Genomic DNA, 18,018 nt, shown 5'->3' with positions numbered 1-18,018 from the left:
CTCCATGTAATCTGCTAATCAGGGTGAAATAATCAGGGGAGTGACAGAACAACGTGTTAATGTCACACTGGCACAATATAAGCAAACACCTTTACTGGAGATCAAGGGTGTGAAGCTCATTTAAGGTGCGGCCCACATATCAACACACACACACACACCCTTTCCAAATGATAGTTGTTTGTGTGTGTGTGTGTGTATTTGTTTACAATACAAGAATTAAAAGTTCTTTTAAAGAACCCCCATTCCTATGAAACCGCCAAATAAGTTATTTTATAACACATAAGGGAGTTTATTGCTCAGTTTCGCCCCCTAGTGGAAGAAGAGAGCACTTTTCCCAATTCAATCTTTCAATCGAATTGTCGAAAACAAATCGATTTTAATGGATTATAAATTCCTTTAGGGGGTCATATATCTTATACCACCGCGATATAATCATAAATCTAATATTTCTTGCAATAAGTTAACCGTCTTAAACTTTACTTCATTTCCTAGTTGCTTAATGTTGCCCATATTTGAATAGTTGTGTTGTGCTGATATTCCCAGGCCCTGAAATTCACATGGATTATGTTTGTTAAGGTGCTTAAACATACAAACAATTTAATGATCAAAATATTCTTCTAGAAAGAACATTTCTCGGTAAACTGGCTCGACAAGGGAGCGCTCGCTTGTACAAGTTGGGGCATAAACTACTCAAAACACTTTATGGATAAAATATAAGAAAATGCTTCTGTACTAACTCTTGAGCAAGTCCTGTTCGGAGGCCACATGGAACACATGCTGTTTAAAACATCTGTCTGTGCCAAATCGTGCTACGCCTCAGCTAAAGAAGAGTTTAGTGTTCTAGTAGAGCCAGTTAAATCAGTAGATGAAAGCATTTAGTTAATTGAATCAGGTTTGTTTGGCACTAAACTGTGCTTTAATCTTTAGGCCAGGTGCAGATGAAAATTAAAATGATTATTAAGCTCAGCTCTAGAGGATCCTGATGTCAGCAAAGCCAGTGCACGGTTCCGTTCTTCACGTATCTCTTCAGATTTAGTCCTCGTTCTGGGAAGCAGTCCTTATAACTAATGAAGCTATGCGTTCAGCTCCGTTACTCAGCAGAGAGGCGATCACAAGCACTTCATCGGTTCATTTCATTTATTTAACATTAAGATTGTGTGTACACATTCACACACTTTACAGCTACAGGGTCTCTGGTCATCAGGTGAATCGTGTGCGGAAGTGTGATATGCTCACTGATGGACCGAGATTCCTTCAACGTTCCCGGAAAACGGCTCTGGGTCCAATACAACCCTGCACAGGATTAAAGCAGGAAGCAAAACTGACTGCAGACTTGACGTTGATATAAAATTTCATTCTTACATTTCTTAATATTCCACAAAACTCTGTTTATTATTTAAGCATTTATTGCATAGCGCTAGCCAGGAAAGAAATCTGGTCTTGTTGAGCATCTTTAGCCTCATCTATGGGTCCTTAAACCAGAGGATCTAAACCGTTGTGATTTCGAGGGCTATATAAGAGAAGCAGAAGGGGGAAAAAACTAAATAAATAAATAAATAAACAAACAAACAAAAGAGCCTTCTGACATCACAACATCTTCAACCCATTTATTTTGGAAACATGGCGTGTGAAACAACACAAGTGTAACACTCAACCATTGTCTAACTGACTTTTCACAGAAGAGATAAAAACCATTGGACTCTCCTAGACGTACAAAAGAAAACAAATGACATGGTGTATAAATATCGTGGGCGGCTCGGCCGTGTGACCTCGGCTCCCTGACATTTACTGTACAAAGTCGAACAAAGAGCAAAACCAGACGCTTGTACTGAAGTGCAGTGTACGCTTGTGCAGAGTTATTACCTGCCTTTCAAATAGCAAAAGAAACCAAAGACCTTATGGCAATGTCTCAGCAAAAATGAGCAAATACAAAAAAAATTAAATAAAAAAAAAAACCCACAAGAGGTTCATATTTGTGCCAGAATAAGAGCTGTGACTTGTTCTGGACTACAAGACATTTCAACGATCAGGTTTCCGGGGCTCTGTCCATTTCAGTGACTGTTTATTTTCAAAAAAAAGAAAAGAAAATAAAGGGTTCTACAGTGACACAATTGCGCTGAAGGAGACAGAAATGCGGTTTGATTACACATAATAATTCACTATACATGCCTCTGGTCCATTTTCAGCCTTTGGAGAGCCATTTTATTTAGTTTCATTAGTCTAAACAAGAAGAAAAAAAAATCTAATAAATCTGAAATGATAAAACTAAAGATATGGAGTAAAGAGGGATGCTGGAATAAACAGGGCTGACAGAAAGAAAGATGTTAAAGAGGGAATGTGCTAAATGCTGAGGATGTTCACGGCTTAGCCGGAGCGTGGCTTGGTCTGAGCACTGTGTTTCAAAGCGGCTGTTGAGAACGAGTAAGTGTGTGTGTGTGTGTGTGTGTGTGTGTGTGTGTGTGTGTGTGTGTGTGTGTGTGTGTGGTGGTGTGTTGTGTTTCCTGTAGAGAAAGTTCAGAATACGGAGATGAGGGCAAAAACCCCGTAGAGCAGAGCGCAGGGGTAAGCCACGAGCAGCTGCTGGCCGTCCATCGCGAGAGCCGAGATGAAGATCTTCGAGGCGGAAAAGCTGCACCAGCCGATGATGGCGGCCGTTAAAACGATTCCCAGCAAACCTCTGAAATCCACATGAGGACGGCCGATTAGTCATTCTGAAAAATTCCTCCACAGCAGCTCTCTCTCTTTTCATATCAACATTTTACTAACTGATCGCTTTAAGCACACGCTGCTGATGAAAGGTTTCTGAAACCCTTTTGGTAAATAAATAATAATAAAAAAAGCTAAATCTTTGTATTCATCATCCTCTTTCAGAGTCTAAATAAACACTTTATTAAAGACGAGTGTTTCTGATCTGTAATTTACTCTAAGCTGAGATTTGTATATAATAATAATAATAATAATTTTTTATTATATACAGAAGATTGTTTACAGAGCGTCTAGTTTAGGATCCTTATCACGAGCCCATTAGGATTCTGCAATCGTGATGAATTTATACGGCTTGCCGAAAAAATCTTCGCACGTAAACCCAGCTGGTGTGTTTAGTATCATGACGTAATTAATCACAACATCGCTATGATAATCGTCGTATGATCCAGCCCTAGCGCAGACCATCAGTCCACCTCCTGCAGGGCTAGATTTACGAGATGAGAACGTGACACACGCTCGATCAGGATACAGACGCCGGGTTTGATAGGGGAGCTGTTCGTGCTGTTCGCTAGAGAAGCCAGACACCGTATCAAAGACACGAGGCTACTCACTGTAAGGAGAAGACCACGCCGAAGCTGGAGAGGAGAATCATGGGTAGCAGACAGTACCCCAGGACGCTGGCTACGCAGCCGAACGAAACGCCTGTCATGCTCATGAGGTTCAGGAGGCAGTACATGCCCAGGCAGCCAATGGCACTAATCCCGTACACGTAGCCGAACTGGATCTTACCCGTCTATACACATAAAAACACAGACACCATTTTAAGGCCAAGCACAAAAATGATACTAGAGCTAATAATAAACTTTGTGACTCAAATAACCTATCTGGACCAGACTGTGAAACGTATTACCCTCACTCTCGTCCCAGTGTAAGACTCGAGGGCTGAGCCAATACTTACGAGCAGAAGCGTAGCCCCGAAGGCCAGGCAGAACACCATGGGACCGGTCAGATCCGTTTCATTCATTATGCTGCCATCTGCTGCCTTCATGGGGTGCAGCACCGTCAGCGTCTTCTGCCAGATGTGGTCGAAATTGATTCCCAGCTCTGCAAGGAGTTCATATTCATATCAGTAAATATAACCTACAATCACTCAAAGGGTATCGATATTCTACACTACAGGCTCAAAAGTTTGTGGACACTGGAACATCACACCCATTTCCTGTTATAATGCGCTGCACTCTTCTGTGAAGGCTTTGCACTAGATTTTGGGGCGTGGCTGTGGGGATTCGTGTTCATTCAGCTACAAGAGCGTTAGTGAGGTCGAGGTCAGGAGCTGATGTTGATGTTGATGTGAGGAGACTCCAGTTCCAGTTCATCCCAAAGGTGATGAGTCAGTGGGGTTGAGGTCAGGGTTCTGTACAGGACACTCGAGTTCTTCTACCTTCTTCCAACCTTCACACACCGTGTCTTCATGGAGCTCGCACTTTTTGTGCGCTTTGTGTCGTGCTGGAACAGTGCTTGGGATTCTTAGTTCTTATGGAAATGGTAACGCTACAGCGTACAGAGACGTTCTATACAACCGTGTGCTTTAAACTTTGTGGAAACAGTTTGGGGAAGAACCACGTATAGGTGTGATGGTTCACAAACGTTTGGTCATGTGCATATTACAGGTTAATATTAATTCAGTTAACTCTAAGTAAAGGCAAGTCAGAACGCAGCAGTGACACAAAACGTGCTTTTCCATCTAAAAACCCTACTGCATCTATTACCTCATTTCCCCCAATTCTTGGCCAAGAATTGCTCTACGTCAGCTTTCCCTTTGTCCTTTCCAGAGTAGAGTAATGTGGGTGTGTGTGTGTGTGTGTGTGTGTGTGTGAGTGTGTGTGTGTGAGTGTGTGTGTGTGAGTGTGTGTGTGTGTGAGTGTGTGTGTGTGTTACCCTCCAGCAGTGGTGGCTCATCCTCAAAGCTGCTGCCGTACATGGACTGCGAGGTGGCGGGTGTGAACGCAGGCGTGGGCTGATAGATCTGTCCCGTGTAAGGCTGCTGAGGCTGCATCATCGGCGGCGCGCTGTATCCCATCGGCTGTGAGTAATCGTACTGACCGTACTGCCTGGGTGAAGAACACGTCATCAGGAGACACAATCAGAGATTTACAGTAACGGACGCACGCTGCTTTCCAACACTGATCTTAAACGCACCCTGACTGACCTCTCCTCCTGTCTTTGAAAAGATTCAGTCTTAATTACTGTACAGTGCCACTCGTTTTGATCGGGTTACGCAAGACAAACATTTCTGACGAATGTAAACAGTGCTACCAGAAACTCCGGAACCGTACAATGCATCAGAACCCTGAGGGCAAGTATCCCAATCCCGTCACCATACAGAAGAACAAACAAACAAACAAACAAACAAACAAACTCCTCCCAATCACACCTGTTTGCCTTGTAATTAACTGTACATAGTTTGATTAGATTTATACTGTTAAATTGTCTCTAAATACTCTTATAAACAATAATATGTTCCTTTATTATTAATAAATATATTTTGAGATTTACTTGTATGGATCTTCTGCATTGCTGTAGCTGTAACTGCCCTGGCTCTGGTCGTCTACGTTGTAAGGAGACTGGTAGAAGTCTGTGTTGAAGCTCTCAAACCCAGACATGGTGAGTGGCCTGGTTTAAGGGAAAACACACACACACACACACACACACACACACACACACACACACACACAATACAGATTCAGGCATCTTGGTGTATGATGCAGAGAACTTGTAGTTTACCATGGTTGCCAGGTCTCCATTACCCCTCCTTTCCTTCAGTAAATCTTTACAATAGGCTGCATCTTATAACAGAACCGTTTCTGTACATCATACACACACTTGCACTTTGTCTTTATTTGCCACAGCCTGCATTTGTTTATCATATATGAAAGGAGTCTCCAGTGTCAGCACTTTGTAAGAGTCACGGTGTTCAGGAAGGAGGAATTATAACAAGCTGTGCAGTTATCACCTCCGACATCCTGAGTGAGGATTATGGAAAACAACTCGCTAATGCTGCTTGTATTTCCTCATTTGTAATTCGCTTTGGACAAAAGCGTCTGCTAAATGAATAAATGTAAATGTAAATATAATGTCAGTGTATAAATCAACCACAGCCTATTATATCTTTTAGCTAAGCTAACTGCATCAGGAATGTACGGCGCTGAGATTAAACGTTGAGGGGGAAAAAACAACGTTACAGTTATTGCTTCACAGTCACAACAACAGCGAGTTCCGAGAGGAGCTTAATAAAGCTTATTACAAAACTATAATCAAATAAATATACAGTCAAACATCAAACATCAAACATCTCTCCCCGAGTGAAATGTTTACCTTCAGCAGTCGGTGTACACAGCACTGAAAAACACAGCCAGCTCGGCTAGCTACATACGTGTCAAGGTAGATATCATTCACTTCCGGGTCAAGCGGCGATTTAAGGAACTGACGCCGGAATAAAATGGCGGTTTGACGGTGACGTGCGCCCTCTACAGGTGTGAGCGCTTTACAACAAAATCTAAATTCAGGAGGTGAAATTCAGATCCTGGGGGATCAACAGACATGTTTTCCATTTTCTAAGACACCAAATTCAGACCATATTATATAATAATAACGTAATGAAGTTATATAATGTGTATAAATGAATCATGTGAATCATCTACAGTCCCGAAATGAAGTGAACTAAACATCCCAATAATTCTCGCTGAGTTAGATATCATTCTGCAGCTCACATGAGACAATGCTTAATCAGAGTATATTTTTTTATGATAAATCATGAACTACCCCTACTTATAATGAGCTATAACTATAGTACCTAGAAGGTCAGTTTATCCAGTAATTTGAGGACATCAGGTGTGTAACACAATACCTGTATTCAATTCAAGTCCATTTATTTATATATAGGCCTAGTGCTTTTAACAATGGACATCATGACGAGGCAGATTTACCAAAATCCGATAAAGATTTAAATTTGTCCCCAGCGAGCAAGCCAGAGGTGGCGATGGCAAAGAAAAAAAAAAACTGACATGAGGAAGAAATCTTGAGAGGAACTGTATCTGTATCTGTATCTGTGTCCGTATTACAATTTCTAAACCCGGAATGGGCGTGGCATAAACCTGACTTTTTTTCTTTTTAAATTACATATAAGCCCTTACCACTCTACCCATAAAACACTGGAAAACACTGGAAAGATGAAGACGTGTCAGGAGTGTCAGCGTGAATGGTGTGTGAATTCTAGCTCCATGATTTCATCTACATGACTCAAAAGACAATTTTGTAATCCTGCTGGCAAACTAGTATAGTATATTGTTAAAGTAAATGGTATATGTTAAAAAAAAAAAAAGAGAAATCATTGAATGAATCAGTATGTAAAGGTTAAGTAATCAAAAGTAAAATCCGATCATGTGTGACCAATATATAAGGTATTAAAAGAGAAAGCAGTATGTTAATCAGAGAAACTAAGATCATTTTGGTGAGATCAATGAACACATACACTGCAGTTAAAAATCTTCTCTTTTAAGCCTACTCTGTCATTTCTCAGAAAAATCATACTCTGTTTTAATCGGTATCTTCTGATGTTGATGGAGTCTTTAGAAGTCTGTTGAAATAAAAAAATTGAATAAAGTAAGCTGATTGAACTTAAGAAACATAAAAGAAAAGAAAGAAACATAATTGTGAGGAATTGTAAGAAATATAATCCAAAGAAGAAAAAGGGAAACCCCACCCAATGAGATCATTGTTTTAGCAGTGTATAAAAACCCGAGCATTGATTGTAAATGTCAGATGATCTGCAGACATCTCGGCTTTTATGATTCTTTTTTCTGATTTTTTTTTGCCATGACTCAGAGATTTTTATTTAGGATAAGGTGATTTTCCACGACACGAGTAGTGTAATTTAAACCACAATGACCTTGACCAGGCAGTTACTAAGAATGAATGAATGAACACCGTATTGTATGCGTGTTAATGAATGTGCTCTTTGCTTGTCATGCAAGCTTCATATCCGACCTCTGGATCAGGGTCATATCAAAGTAAAAACATCCTGTTCGGGTGGCTTTTTTTCTTTTTTCTTTTTATAATCAGAATCGTGATGCACACCTCTAGTCTCAACCAGAACCCTGCGAATTCTGCTCAAAAAAAAAAAAAACCTCCCAAACAAACAAACAAACAAACAAAACCCCAGTACTCCACTTTCTATTCATCTCCATATCGGTATCTGTTTACACATCATCTGTTCATTCTAAATAATGTATTCGTATTTGGTTACATCCCTAATGGATATGTTTCCTGTGTTCTTTCGAGGAGAGCACAAAGTAATGAGAACTCAAAATACCAAATGGACAGCATGGACTACTCTGTTTCATAACCTCAATTTAGTATCTTGTGGCCACATTAAACTCAATTGTACATACAATTCAGAAGGAGAAGCACACACGGTCAGTGCACTTCAGCTGCGCCACCCAACAGCAGATGCAGGGTTCTTCTTTCTTCTCTAAGCCTGGCATTTTCAGGTGCAGTGTGTCCAGTGTGCTCAGAGTAGATCTCGGTGGTCAGCACTTTTATCTCCTGGTGCTTTGTGCTTCATTAATTCGATTCTACTTTTCCGTTACTGTTAGGAGCTGTTGTACACTACTGTGCTCATAGATGATTTCACACTTTTATTTAGACATACAGTAATACAGCATACGTCGTCTTAGGGCGGCGTCACATCCAGGGTCTATTCCGGCTTCACACCGAGTCCAGGGATAGGCTCCGGATCCGTGACCCAGACCAGGATAAAGCACTTACTGAAAGTGAGTGAGTCAGTGTAAGACATAAATAAGACTCTAATAGGTTTTATTTTCCACACTGAAGAATTTTCCAATGTAAAGTTTGAGGCTTGCTTATTCTCATGTCTTTGCAAGTAAAAATATCTTGAATATAGGCAAATTCAACAAATGTGTCTAATTTTTTAGATTGGTTTTTAAGCTAATATAAGATTATTAGTCCTTTTATTTATTTTTGTGTCATTTCAAGCATGAAATTGTCTTCTGTTGGCAGCTGATTTGGTTTTTTTCAAGTGTTTATTTCTAGGAAGAAGCAAAACTTATCCCTCACAATAGCTTGAAATGAGTTCAATGAATAGATTTATCGGTGGTCTTATATTTCTTATGTAATAATCTCATAGTGAGAAATATTAGACAAGACTGAATTTTTTCGCCGTGTGCATGAAGAAAACATCCCGGTGTTAAATGGATCCAATCAATAATAAAAGTGTGGTGTGGTGTGCAGTGTAATGCACAGCATGGTAGTAAAGTAATACCCTGAGGTTGATATATTCCTGTTGTTTTTATTCAACACATGACAGAACACACTGTAATTAAGGTAAGGGCCTTTAATATGTTCCTGTAGAACATGCATACATATGGGACATTTCACACGGCAGGCACGAAGGCACAGAAAGCAAAGCGGTAGGTAACAACACAAAGGGGATGACAGCAGTGGCACAGATCTGTTTCTGATTTATAAAAAAAAAACCTTTTGCAGAGAGATTGTGTCTGTACAAGGAGAATGAGGACGGATTTAAAGAAAAAGCGCGCTCATCCGCCTGTAAGTGTGTTTGTATGGAGGCTTGTTGTGTGTGAGAACTAAAGCATGAGTACATTTTAAACAGTATCTTATCATGAGTGTGATATAACAAATATGTATACATGTCGTTATGGCCATATGTACGTATGATCATTATACTGTATATAAAATATATGAAATCCATATACATTTAAAATAAAGTAAATGCATATCGATCTTGCAGTCAGAGTGCATGAAGCATTAGCCACGCACATCTGATCTGTCAGTGACAAGAAAAGACAAATCAGTTTGGCATATGGTCATGAATTCGTTCTGAAAATACCCTTTACTAATCCATGCACTCAGTTCATGCCAAGTTCTGTATAAACACAGCTCGAGCTCTTTATCTGCTTAACTAAATAACAAAGTGCTAGCTGAATCCAGGCTGATGAAGTCTCTATGCAGGAAAAATAAAATGACCTTCCAGAGAAAAAAAGTGTTTGGTTTAATCTGGTGTTGTTGTATTACACACCGTTCCCTCATCGGGTTATAGTTTAGATTAGTTCATTTAAAGAGTTTTGTTCACTGACACGGATTGCCTTACATTTAAAATCAAATAAACATTTGGGAGGGAAAAGTGTTTGTTTTTGTTGCCACCTTTCATGTAAGCATAGCATCATGTTTTGATGTATTTGTTTTAGGCAATAAATTCATTAGATGCCATGGCAGGAGTTTTATTCTCATTTTAGGTAACAGGCCATATTACACACAGTGCACTATAGAGTGGGCCGGACTAACAAAAAATCAGTTTAGTGACCAACAACACATCAATAACTCCTCTTAAATGTGTTCTATCTGCATTTATCCGAACGGTACATTCTGTATTTTATGCACACAACAACACACTGCAATTCATTCTAAAAAAAAATTTAAAAATAAAACATTTTAGCGTGCTAATGAAGAATTTCATCATTAGCACATTTTGTCAGTAGCTGAGTTACCGCGCTATTTCGCCCCCTAGTGGATGAACAGAGACTCTATTTCTGTAGAACACTGTAGAGCACTGATTCTAGACTCATTCGATGGACCGAATTACACCCTTTACTGGGTCGGTTCTGGCCAGTCCATACAGAATTTCAGAGTTTTTTTGTGTTTTTTTTGGTGGGAAACTACTTGACTTGCAATCGCACTAAATAGTTTGGCGCGGTCTTTCACAGTGATGTCTGTTGGTAAACGAGAACTTTTCACTGTACTCGTGTTCGACGCACGTGAATCGACGAGGGCTTTGGCTAAATGCACGTTGTAACGACGTCACACGACGCGTCTCGGCCCGAATCTGCGGACAATCTGCGATCATTTTGAAAATTTGCAAGTTCTTCTGAATATTACGGAGTTTCCTTGATTTTACATTAATGTCTGCGATCGCAAAATCCTGGAGGGACTGGTTCCGGCCCGCAGGTTGTATGTTTAAGCCCCTGCACCATGGATTTAAATGCAGATACAGTGTTCTGTGTGTGTTTATGTGTCCAGTTTTATTTTTGCACTTGTGTGTTTTTGTGTTTATACATTCAGATTTATTTGTACAAAACATGTGACTCTAACCTGATAGGAAAATGTTCTGATGAGTGACATTTTGCTGATGAGGAAAGATGTGTGTTGTGTGTGTGTGTGTGTGTGTGTGTGTGTGTGCGTGTGTGTATGCCAACCAAACAATTATCTCTCATTTTGTGCCAAATGGCAAAAGCAGTCTCTAAGAGGAGCAGCACGCCTACACTCCTGGAAATGAAAAACCCACGCTGCAGAATATGGCACTAAACCACACGCCCACAGTGGAGGAGTGCCAGTCAGAGCCGTGTGTGTGTGTGTGTGTGTGTGTGTGTGTGTGTGAAAAATGAGAAATCATGAGGACAGTGTTCCACAGAGGCATGGCAGCTTCTAATGGAATCACAGCTGGCAGGAGCAGAAGCCCTTAGCGCCTCATACTCTGACTCAATTATACACCCAGCCCATGCAACATGGAGGCTTCCAGCAGCCTCTTTGTGCAAATTATTTATTTTCAACTTTGCTCAAAAGAACCCGGTCAGACGAAAAGGGAAAATGGGATTCAGAGATCCTAGCATGCAATTCTCAATATACAGCGCCATAAAAAGGTTCTGTTATGGAATATATTAGACTCTAAAAATAGCTACTACATGCCCAGTATTAAAGATTAAAAATGGAAAAAAAAAAAAAAGGAAAAGACTGTAAGTACATTCTAGAAAATCATAAATGCTCTGGAAGTGATTATTGTGACAGTGATTATTGTTTAGTGTTCGGTGGTTAACACATTTGTGTTCCAGACAGCAAATCCGTCAGCATACAAAATGAAACAGAAGCATGTAATTATAAATTATAGGCATAAGAGGAGGATTTTTTTTCCCCCTCACACTTTCTTGGTATATTCTGATTCATTCTTCCCTTTGTTTGAATGAAAGGCTGCTGCTGAAATCCCACAGCTACAGCTGAAAAGTATTGCGGTGGGTTTTCCAGGATCAGGAACTAAATGACTGCGAGAAGAAAACAAAAACAAGGCTGGAGCTAATGGCAGTAAATCCCCGTGGAGGTCAGATTGAACATGGCACCTCCCCGTGCTCGAGTCGAGACGGTGCTTGGCAACGTTTCCTCCCTGCAACAGTCCTGAAGAATCATCACTGATATCAAAACAAAAAGTTTCAAACCTTCAGAGCGACTTCATTGAAACGAAGGTTGTTTATGCTGTGAGCGGAGATAACGAGGGCAGCTCAGTCCTTGCATGCGACTGGAGAGAAAGTTCTGGAATAACCCCAAAAATTCAAAGGATTTCTGATAGTTCCGGATTTCTGATAGACAGGTTGGAAAATATTCATGCAGTGGCTGGAAGTCCCAGGCAGGGACTGCATGTTTTAGAAGGCTTGGTGATGGTGAGGCAGTAGATTTGAAACCTCTCTGGAAATAAAATAATCTCAGCTACATCACGCTGTGAGCCACATGATGAGCAAATAATGAATAGGATTTTGGCTTAACTTTCACATTAGCTGTGTTTAATTAACCAGAAACTTTCTGTGGTGTAGAAAAGCATGTACTGGGAACAAGTATGATGTAATACATGACTTTTAATTCTTTTACCACTTTTGAAACATATTGTGTTATTCTTTGTGTTAATACACAGCACAGTCTGGCAGATCTGAATGCTGAATGCTCTGTAACATGGTGTCTGACCCTGCTGTATACACCATGTGCTGCTGTGATTGTTATTAGTCCTTAATGGCTCATAAAGGAACAGCAGTTAGGGGGATGCATGCTCTTATTACCCATTTCTCATAAAAATGGTGCATCGCTCCAGCATTAACAAAGCATGCAATAATGTACCTCTGGGCTATTAAATAAAAAGAAAGAAAGAAAGATAGATAGAGAGAGAGCGTGAGAGTGAGAGAGAGAGAGAGAGAGAGAGAGAGAGAGAGAGAGAGAGAAGGAGGCTTAGTCAGCTGCAGAGAAACTTCATTTGGACAAGCCTCAGCTATACCCCTTAATGCACAACAGTGTTTTGTGCACAGGCTGACACTCTCGTGGGAGCCTTGTGGATCTGTGTGTGTGTGTGTGTGTGTGTGTGTGTGTGCGTGTGTGTGCATGTGTGCGTGTTCAGGAACAGCACCAGTGATGCAGGGCTGGAAAATATGATGATACAAAATCCTGCCAGCATGAATGAGTGTAGATTAGACACTGGTCCAGTTATATTAGGTGGAGGATCCAACTTTAATTTTGCAGAGGCACCACTGACAAAAACTCTCTCATGGACATCAAACAATTGCAAACACAACACAGGTTTATATATATATATATATATATATATATATATATATATATATATATATATATATATATATATATATAAATATATATATATATAAATATTCATAGGGGTGCCAATAAATGTGGCACACACACACACACATACATCAAAATCAACACAAAAATGGTTTACTGACCGCAAAATCAAGGTCCTGCCCTGACCATCCCAGTCCCCTGACCTGAACCCATAGAAAACCTGTGGGGTGAACTGAAGAGGAGAGTCCACCAGCGTGGACCTCGAAATGTGAAGGATCTGGAGAGGTTCTGTATGGAGGAACGCTCTCAGATCCCTCGCCATGTATTCTCCAACCTCATCAGGCGTTATAGGAGAAGACTCAGAGCTGTTATCTTGGCAAAGGGAGGTAGCACAAAGTATTGACAAAGGGTGCCAATAATTGTTGCACACCTATATTGAACAAAGATATTTTTTGGATAAACCCGTGTTGTGTTTGTAATTGTTTGATCTCCATGAGAGCAGAGTATTTTTGTGATTTTTTTTAAAAAAAAAGATCAAAAGGTTAAACAATAAAAAAATTTTCACAGCCCTCTTTGCTCACATTTACCAAGGGTGCCAATATTAGTGAAGGGTACTGTAGTTATATGTATCCAAATATATTTTATACACTCACTGGAACACTTGGATATTTATTATGAAGAAAACCAGCTGTGAAAACCTGATGTGGTCTTCTGCAGTTGTAGCCCATCCGACTGATGTGTTGTAGCGTTCTGAGATGCCTTTCTGCTCAACACGCTTGTAAAGACTGGCTATTTCTATGCTCAAGTCTCATTCATTATACAGTGGATATGATAGACAGTCACCCAGATATTATTGACCTAAAGCTAAAACTCTACTGAAATAAAAAAAAATGATGACTCTGATACTGAACATCTTTCCAACAAACCCAGCACTGCATTAGTCTATAGTACACAGTTATAGAAGAGTAATGATGTATAATCGCTCTATCCGGTGACACGAGGTGAGGATGGGTTCCTTTTGGAGTCTGGTTCCTCTCAAGGGTTCTGTCTCATATCATCTCAGGGAGTTTCTCCTCACCACCGTCACCTCTGGCTTCTTTATTAGTTATAAATCTAAATCTATGATATGGGTAGCTGTAAAGTTGCTCTGTGACAATGTCCATTGTCCGTTATATAAATAAAATTTAATTGGATTGAAATTATTTGAGTTAGCGTAGTCTTCCTGTCAGCTCCGATCAGTCAGGCCCCTTCTCCTCTGACCCTCTCTCAACAACATGGTGTTTCCTCCTACAGAACTGCCACTCAATGGATGTTTTGGGGTTTTTTCCACACCATGCACATGCATTACATAAAAACTGCGGCCACATGATTGGCTGATTGGACGACTGCATGAATAAGCAGGTGGACATGTGTTCCTAATAAAGTGGCCAGTGAGTAATTTGTTCAACTGAGTTGTCAGGTTTTAGTAAAGATTTCCAGCCAAACCACATTTTATCTCACAAACCACAGAAAAGTCCTGAAACTAGTCAAAAATGTCGGGCATTGGAAAAGGGAGACACATTTCTGCAGCACTGCATGGGGAAAGGTCACCGTGGTGATTATTTGCTATAAAACAAGATATTGTTGGCCTCAGAGTATATTAAACTACCTCAAATTACCACAAAACCAAATCAATCCTGTCATTAACTGCCCTGTCCGCTCCTCCTCCTACACTGAAAATGTTTATGGAGTCAGCATGGGGCAGCGTGATTCCTACCCCAATGGGTCTCTATTTATTCGCGCTTGTTGTAGTTTTCATGTATGACCACTAGGTGCAATAATAACTCTATGGAGCTAAATAGGGCAGTGAGTACCTAGAAAGGCGAGCGAATCAACAAACCAATCAGAAAAGCTAATTAATATTTCAACTGAATTAAAAATCTGTGGAGTTGTGAATGAGGATTAATGATGATATAAATGAACCTGTCCGTATGGATGAATCGCCACCGGGCCTACTTACACATTAATGCACGTTTGGAGGAAGTGGTACGCAGAAGATGAAGATGGAATAATAATCTGCAGGGTGTAGTGCTCATGAGGATATTTTTATAAAGGTCAATAAGCTCTAGCGGGTGTTAAAGTGTCTGTCTCTGTCCGTGGTGCTGAAATGGAAAGAGGTTTGTTTGCTTGCTCCTGCTGCTGCTGAGGGTTAGACAACTTTCCAAAATTCAACATTACACAGAGCCAAAAAAATTTTTTAAAAATGCGTGCGAAAAGAAATCATTAACAAATGTGAAACGTGCAAACAGCAAGTCCAGAATATTCCGGAAGCTAAACGTGTGTGAGTATGCATGTCCTAAATAAGAAGTCCAGTGGATTTACCAGAACACCAAAAAAAAAAAAAGACAAATATTCAAAGCAAGTAAAGATTAAAGAGCCAGGCTCGTGCGTGTCAGATTACATCCGGTCCGCGCGCCTACTCCTTTAAGATGATGTAATTCTTCATAAGCCATTATGTTTTTTTCCTCCCTCCTAAACCGCTGAGGCAACATCAGCTGAGGCTTTTTCCCCCTTTCCTTTTCTTCTTTTCTATTTTTTTTTTTAGACTGGCACCACCCTGAGCGGGAAAAGGGAGCTCCATGCGCGCTCTCGCGCTTCTACACGGTGTGCGCGGGCACGTACGTATGCACGTCGGAGGAAGAGAGAGAGAGAGAGAGAGAGAGAGAGAGAGAGAAGGCGTTGGAGAAGATCAGCTAATCCACACGAGAAGCGTGATGTCGAACAGAGCAGGAGTGATGCTGGCTCTGGCTCCTCCGGACACACCGTGAGTACACACCGCTCCATCGGGGTTCGGCTCCAAAGTTTCATCAGTCGTTTGGTGGAGTTATATTTGATATTTTACTGGACTTATTGTTGTTGTTTTTACCTTTACTTATAAACAGCACAGATGTTGCCTGTTTCGTTGAGTGCACGAGCGAGTGAGCCTGCTGTTTGGAAAATCAGACACAGAGGCGCAATATCTTTCTAATTTTGTGCTCCGACGTCCCTGAAGCTCTGCTGAAGCTCTCGTGAAACCACATCCCATGATCATATAGGGGTTTTTACTCAGATATATGGAGGGTTTTCTTTCTTCCCATTTTACCTTCACCGTGTTCTGATCGGAAGAGCAGACATCTTCTTTAAAACTAAACATTTCAGGGAGGAGTCAGATTTGAGTCAACTGCACATAACTGCAAATGCTTCTTGATTATCATGATGAAGATTGAGTTCATGTGACATCTTGTTGGAAGAAACTTTTCATTATTATTATTATTATTATTATTATTATTATTATTATTATTAGTCCATCCCTGATGACTGAAACTATGTCTTTGACCGGGAACTGTAGGACTCAGCCCGCGACCAAAGAGCCATCGTGCGCCCTGAACTGCTTTCCAGACGTTCTCGAGCTCAACGTGGGGGGTCAGGTGTACTACACGCGCCACGCCACGCTCGTGAGCCAGCCCGGGTCCCTACTGGGCAAAATATTCTCGCCAAAAAGCAGCGCGGTGCCCGATCTCGCGCGAGACCCCAAGGGTCGGTATTTCATCGACCGTGACGGCTTCCTGTTCCGCTACGTGCTGGACTTCCTGCGGGACAGACAGGTGGTGCTACCTGAGCATTTCCCTGAAAAAGCTCGCCTGAGGAAAGAGGCGGAGTACTTCCAGCTGCCGGACCTGGTGAAGTTGTTAACGCCCGAGGAGGTGAAGCCCAGTCCGGACGATTGCGCTCACAGCGACTACGAGGATGGTTCGCTGGGAAGCGACCAGCGCGCGTGCCCGCCGCCGTCCCTCGTGCCCGCCGATCGGAAGAGCGGCTTCCTCACGGTGGGCTACCGCGGCTCGTGCACGGCGGGCCGCGAGAGCCAAGGCCAAGCGGACACCAAGTTCAGGCGCGTGCCCCGGATCATGGTGTGCGGCCGCATTGCGCTGGCCAAAGAGGTGTTCGGTGAGACGCTGAACGAGAGCCGCGACCCGGACCGAACTCCCGAGCGCTACACGTCGCGCTTCTACCTCAAGTTCAAGCAGCTCGAGCGCGCCTTCGACGTGCTCTCCGAGTGCGGCTTCCACATGGTGGCGTGCAACTCGTCCCTCACCGCCTCCGTGCTCAGCCAGCACGCCGACGACAAGATGTGGTCCAGCTACACCGAATACGTTTTTTACCGTAAGTTAAAATTACTGCTGCTTAGTGGATAAAAAAAAAAAAAAAATACATTTCCTCAAACTTCCTACCTGTCTCAGGTACCACCGGAGACACACCTGATGTGTAATGCATTTCCTATCATGGAAAATTGTGTTGATCTCTCTCTCTCTCTCTCTCTCTCTCTCTCTCTCTCTCTCTCAGACCCTGCCTATGCTTGTCATCACAGTTTGAATTATTGGTTATATAGTGATTCCACACAAATGAATATCAGAGACTCTATACATGATATCATACCAAGAAACTTCTCCGAATCGAACGTTGCAGCTCTTTGAGTTGGCGATACGGAAAATATTACTCTAAATGACATTTCTTGAGGAACAATAGGCTGTTTATCACAATATTTCATTTTCAAAGTAAATCTGACACGCGCTCAGCTCAACTCTTTGGACGCCCCAGTTGGCATACTCAGTATTACTCATAGAGGAAAAGAATTCCTGTATCTCAGTCTATGTTCTGAATAAATTACATAAAGATATTATGTGCAAAGTGGAACCCTTCATCTGAAAGAAGGCCTCTCTGTCCTGATCTTTATCTCAGTCATTATCATGCTGAAGTGGTAAAAGATGATGGCTTTTGTAATGGCTCTCATAATATTTTATGGTGCAAAACACCCCATCCACTCTGCTCCGTGAGTCGCTAATGCGATGCTGTGTCCGTTGTGGC

The 18,018-nt window shown here is 41.4% G+C and overlaps 2 protein-coding genes across 2 annotated transcripts in view; one reads left to right on the top strand and one right to left on the bottom strand.

The window, feature by feature from the left end:
• Positions 1–1,592: 1,592 nt before the first annotated feature.
• Positions 1,593–6,168, bottom strand: yipf5 (Yip1 domain family, member 5). The gene is made up of 6 exons (XM_053649392.1): positions 6,082–6,168; positions 5,263–5,379; positions 4,645–4,817; positions 3,665–3,810; positions 3,318–3,499; positions 1,593–2,677 (listed from the first exon to the last, which is right to left on the bottom strand). The coding sequence occupies exons 2-6, from the start codon at positions 5,367–5,369 to the stop codon at positions 2,515–2,517; spliced, it is 771 nt and encodes a 256-aa protein (XP_053505367.1). The 5' UTR covers positions 5,370–5,379; positions 6,082–6,168; the 3' UTR covers positions 1,593–2,514.
• Positions 6,169–16,466: 10,298 nt separating this feature from the next.
• kctd16b (potassium channel tetramerization domain containing 16b) overlaps positions 16,467–18,018 on the top strand; it is a 40,425-nt gene continuing 38,873 nt past the window's right edge. The window contains exon 1 of the mRNA XM_053648803.1: positions 16,467–17,316. Within this exon, the coding sequence (XP_053504778.1) occupies positions 16,467–17,316 (850 nt within the window). The remainder of the gene's footprint in view (positions 17,317–18,018) is intronic.

Source organism: Ictalurus furcatus, chromosome 18 (assembly GCF_023375685.1).
Source record: "Ictalurus furcatus strain D&B chromosome 18, Billie_1.0, whole genome shotgun sequence".
NCBI lineage: Eukaryota > Metazoa > Chordata > Actinopteri > Siluriformes > Ictaluridae > Ictalurus > Ictalurus furcatus.
Note: the sequence above shows the minus strand (reverse complement) of the source record. Positions and strands in the feature narration are given on the sequence as shown.

Excerpts from the sequence above, each read along its gene's own strand:
- yipf5 (XM_053649392.1), bottom strand. The coding sequence starts at position 5,369 with ATGTCTGGGTTTGAGAGCTTCAACACAGACTTCTACCAGTCTCCTTAC. Across the intron at positions 4,818-5,262 it reads AATGCAGAAGATCCATACAA|GCAGTACGGTCAGTACGATT; the intron begins GTAAATCTCAAA and ends TTCTTCACCCAG. Across the intron at positions 3,500-3,664 it reads TCGGGGCTACGCTTCTGCTC|ACGGGTAAGATCCAGTTCGG; the intron begins GTAAGTATTGGC and ends TTATGTGTATAG.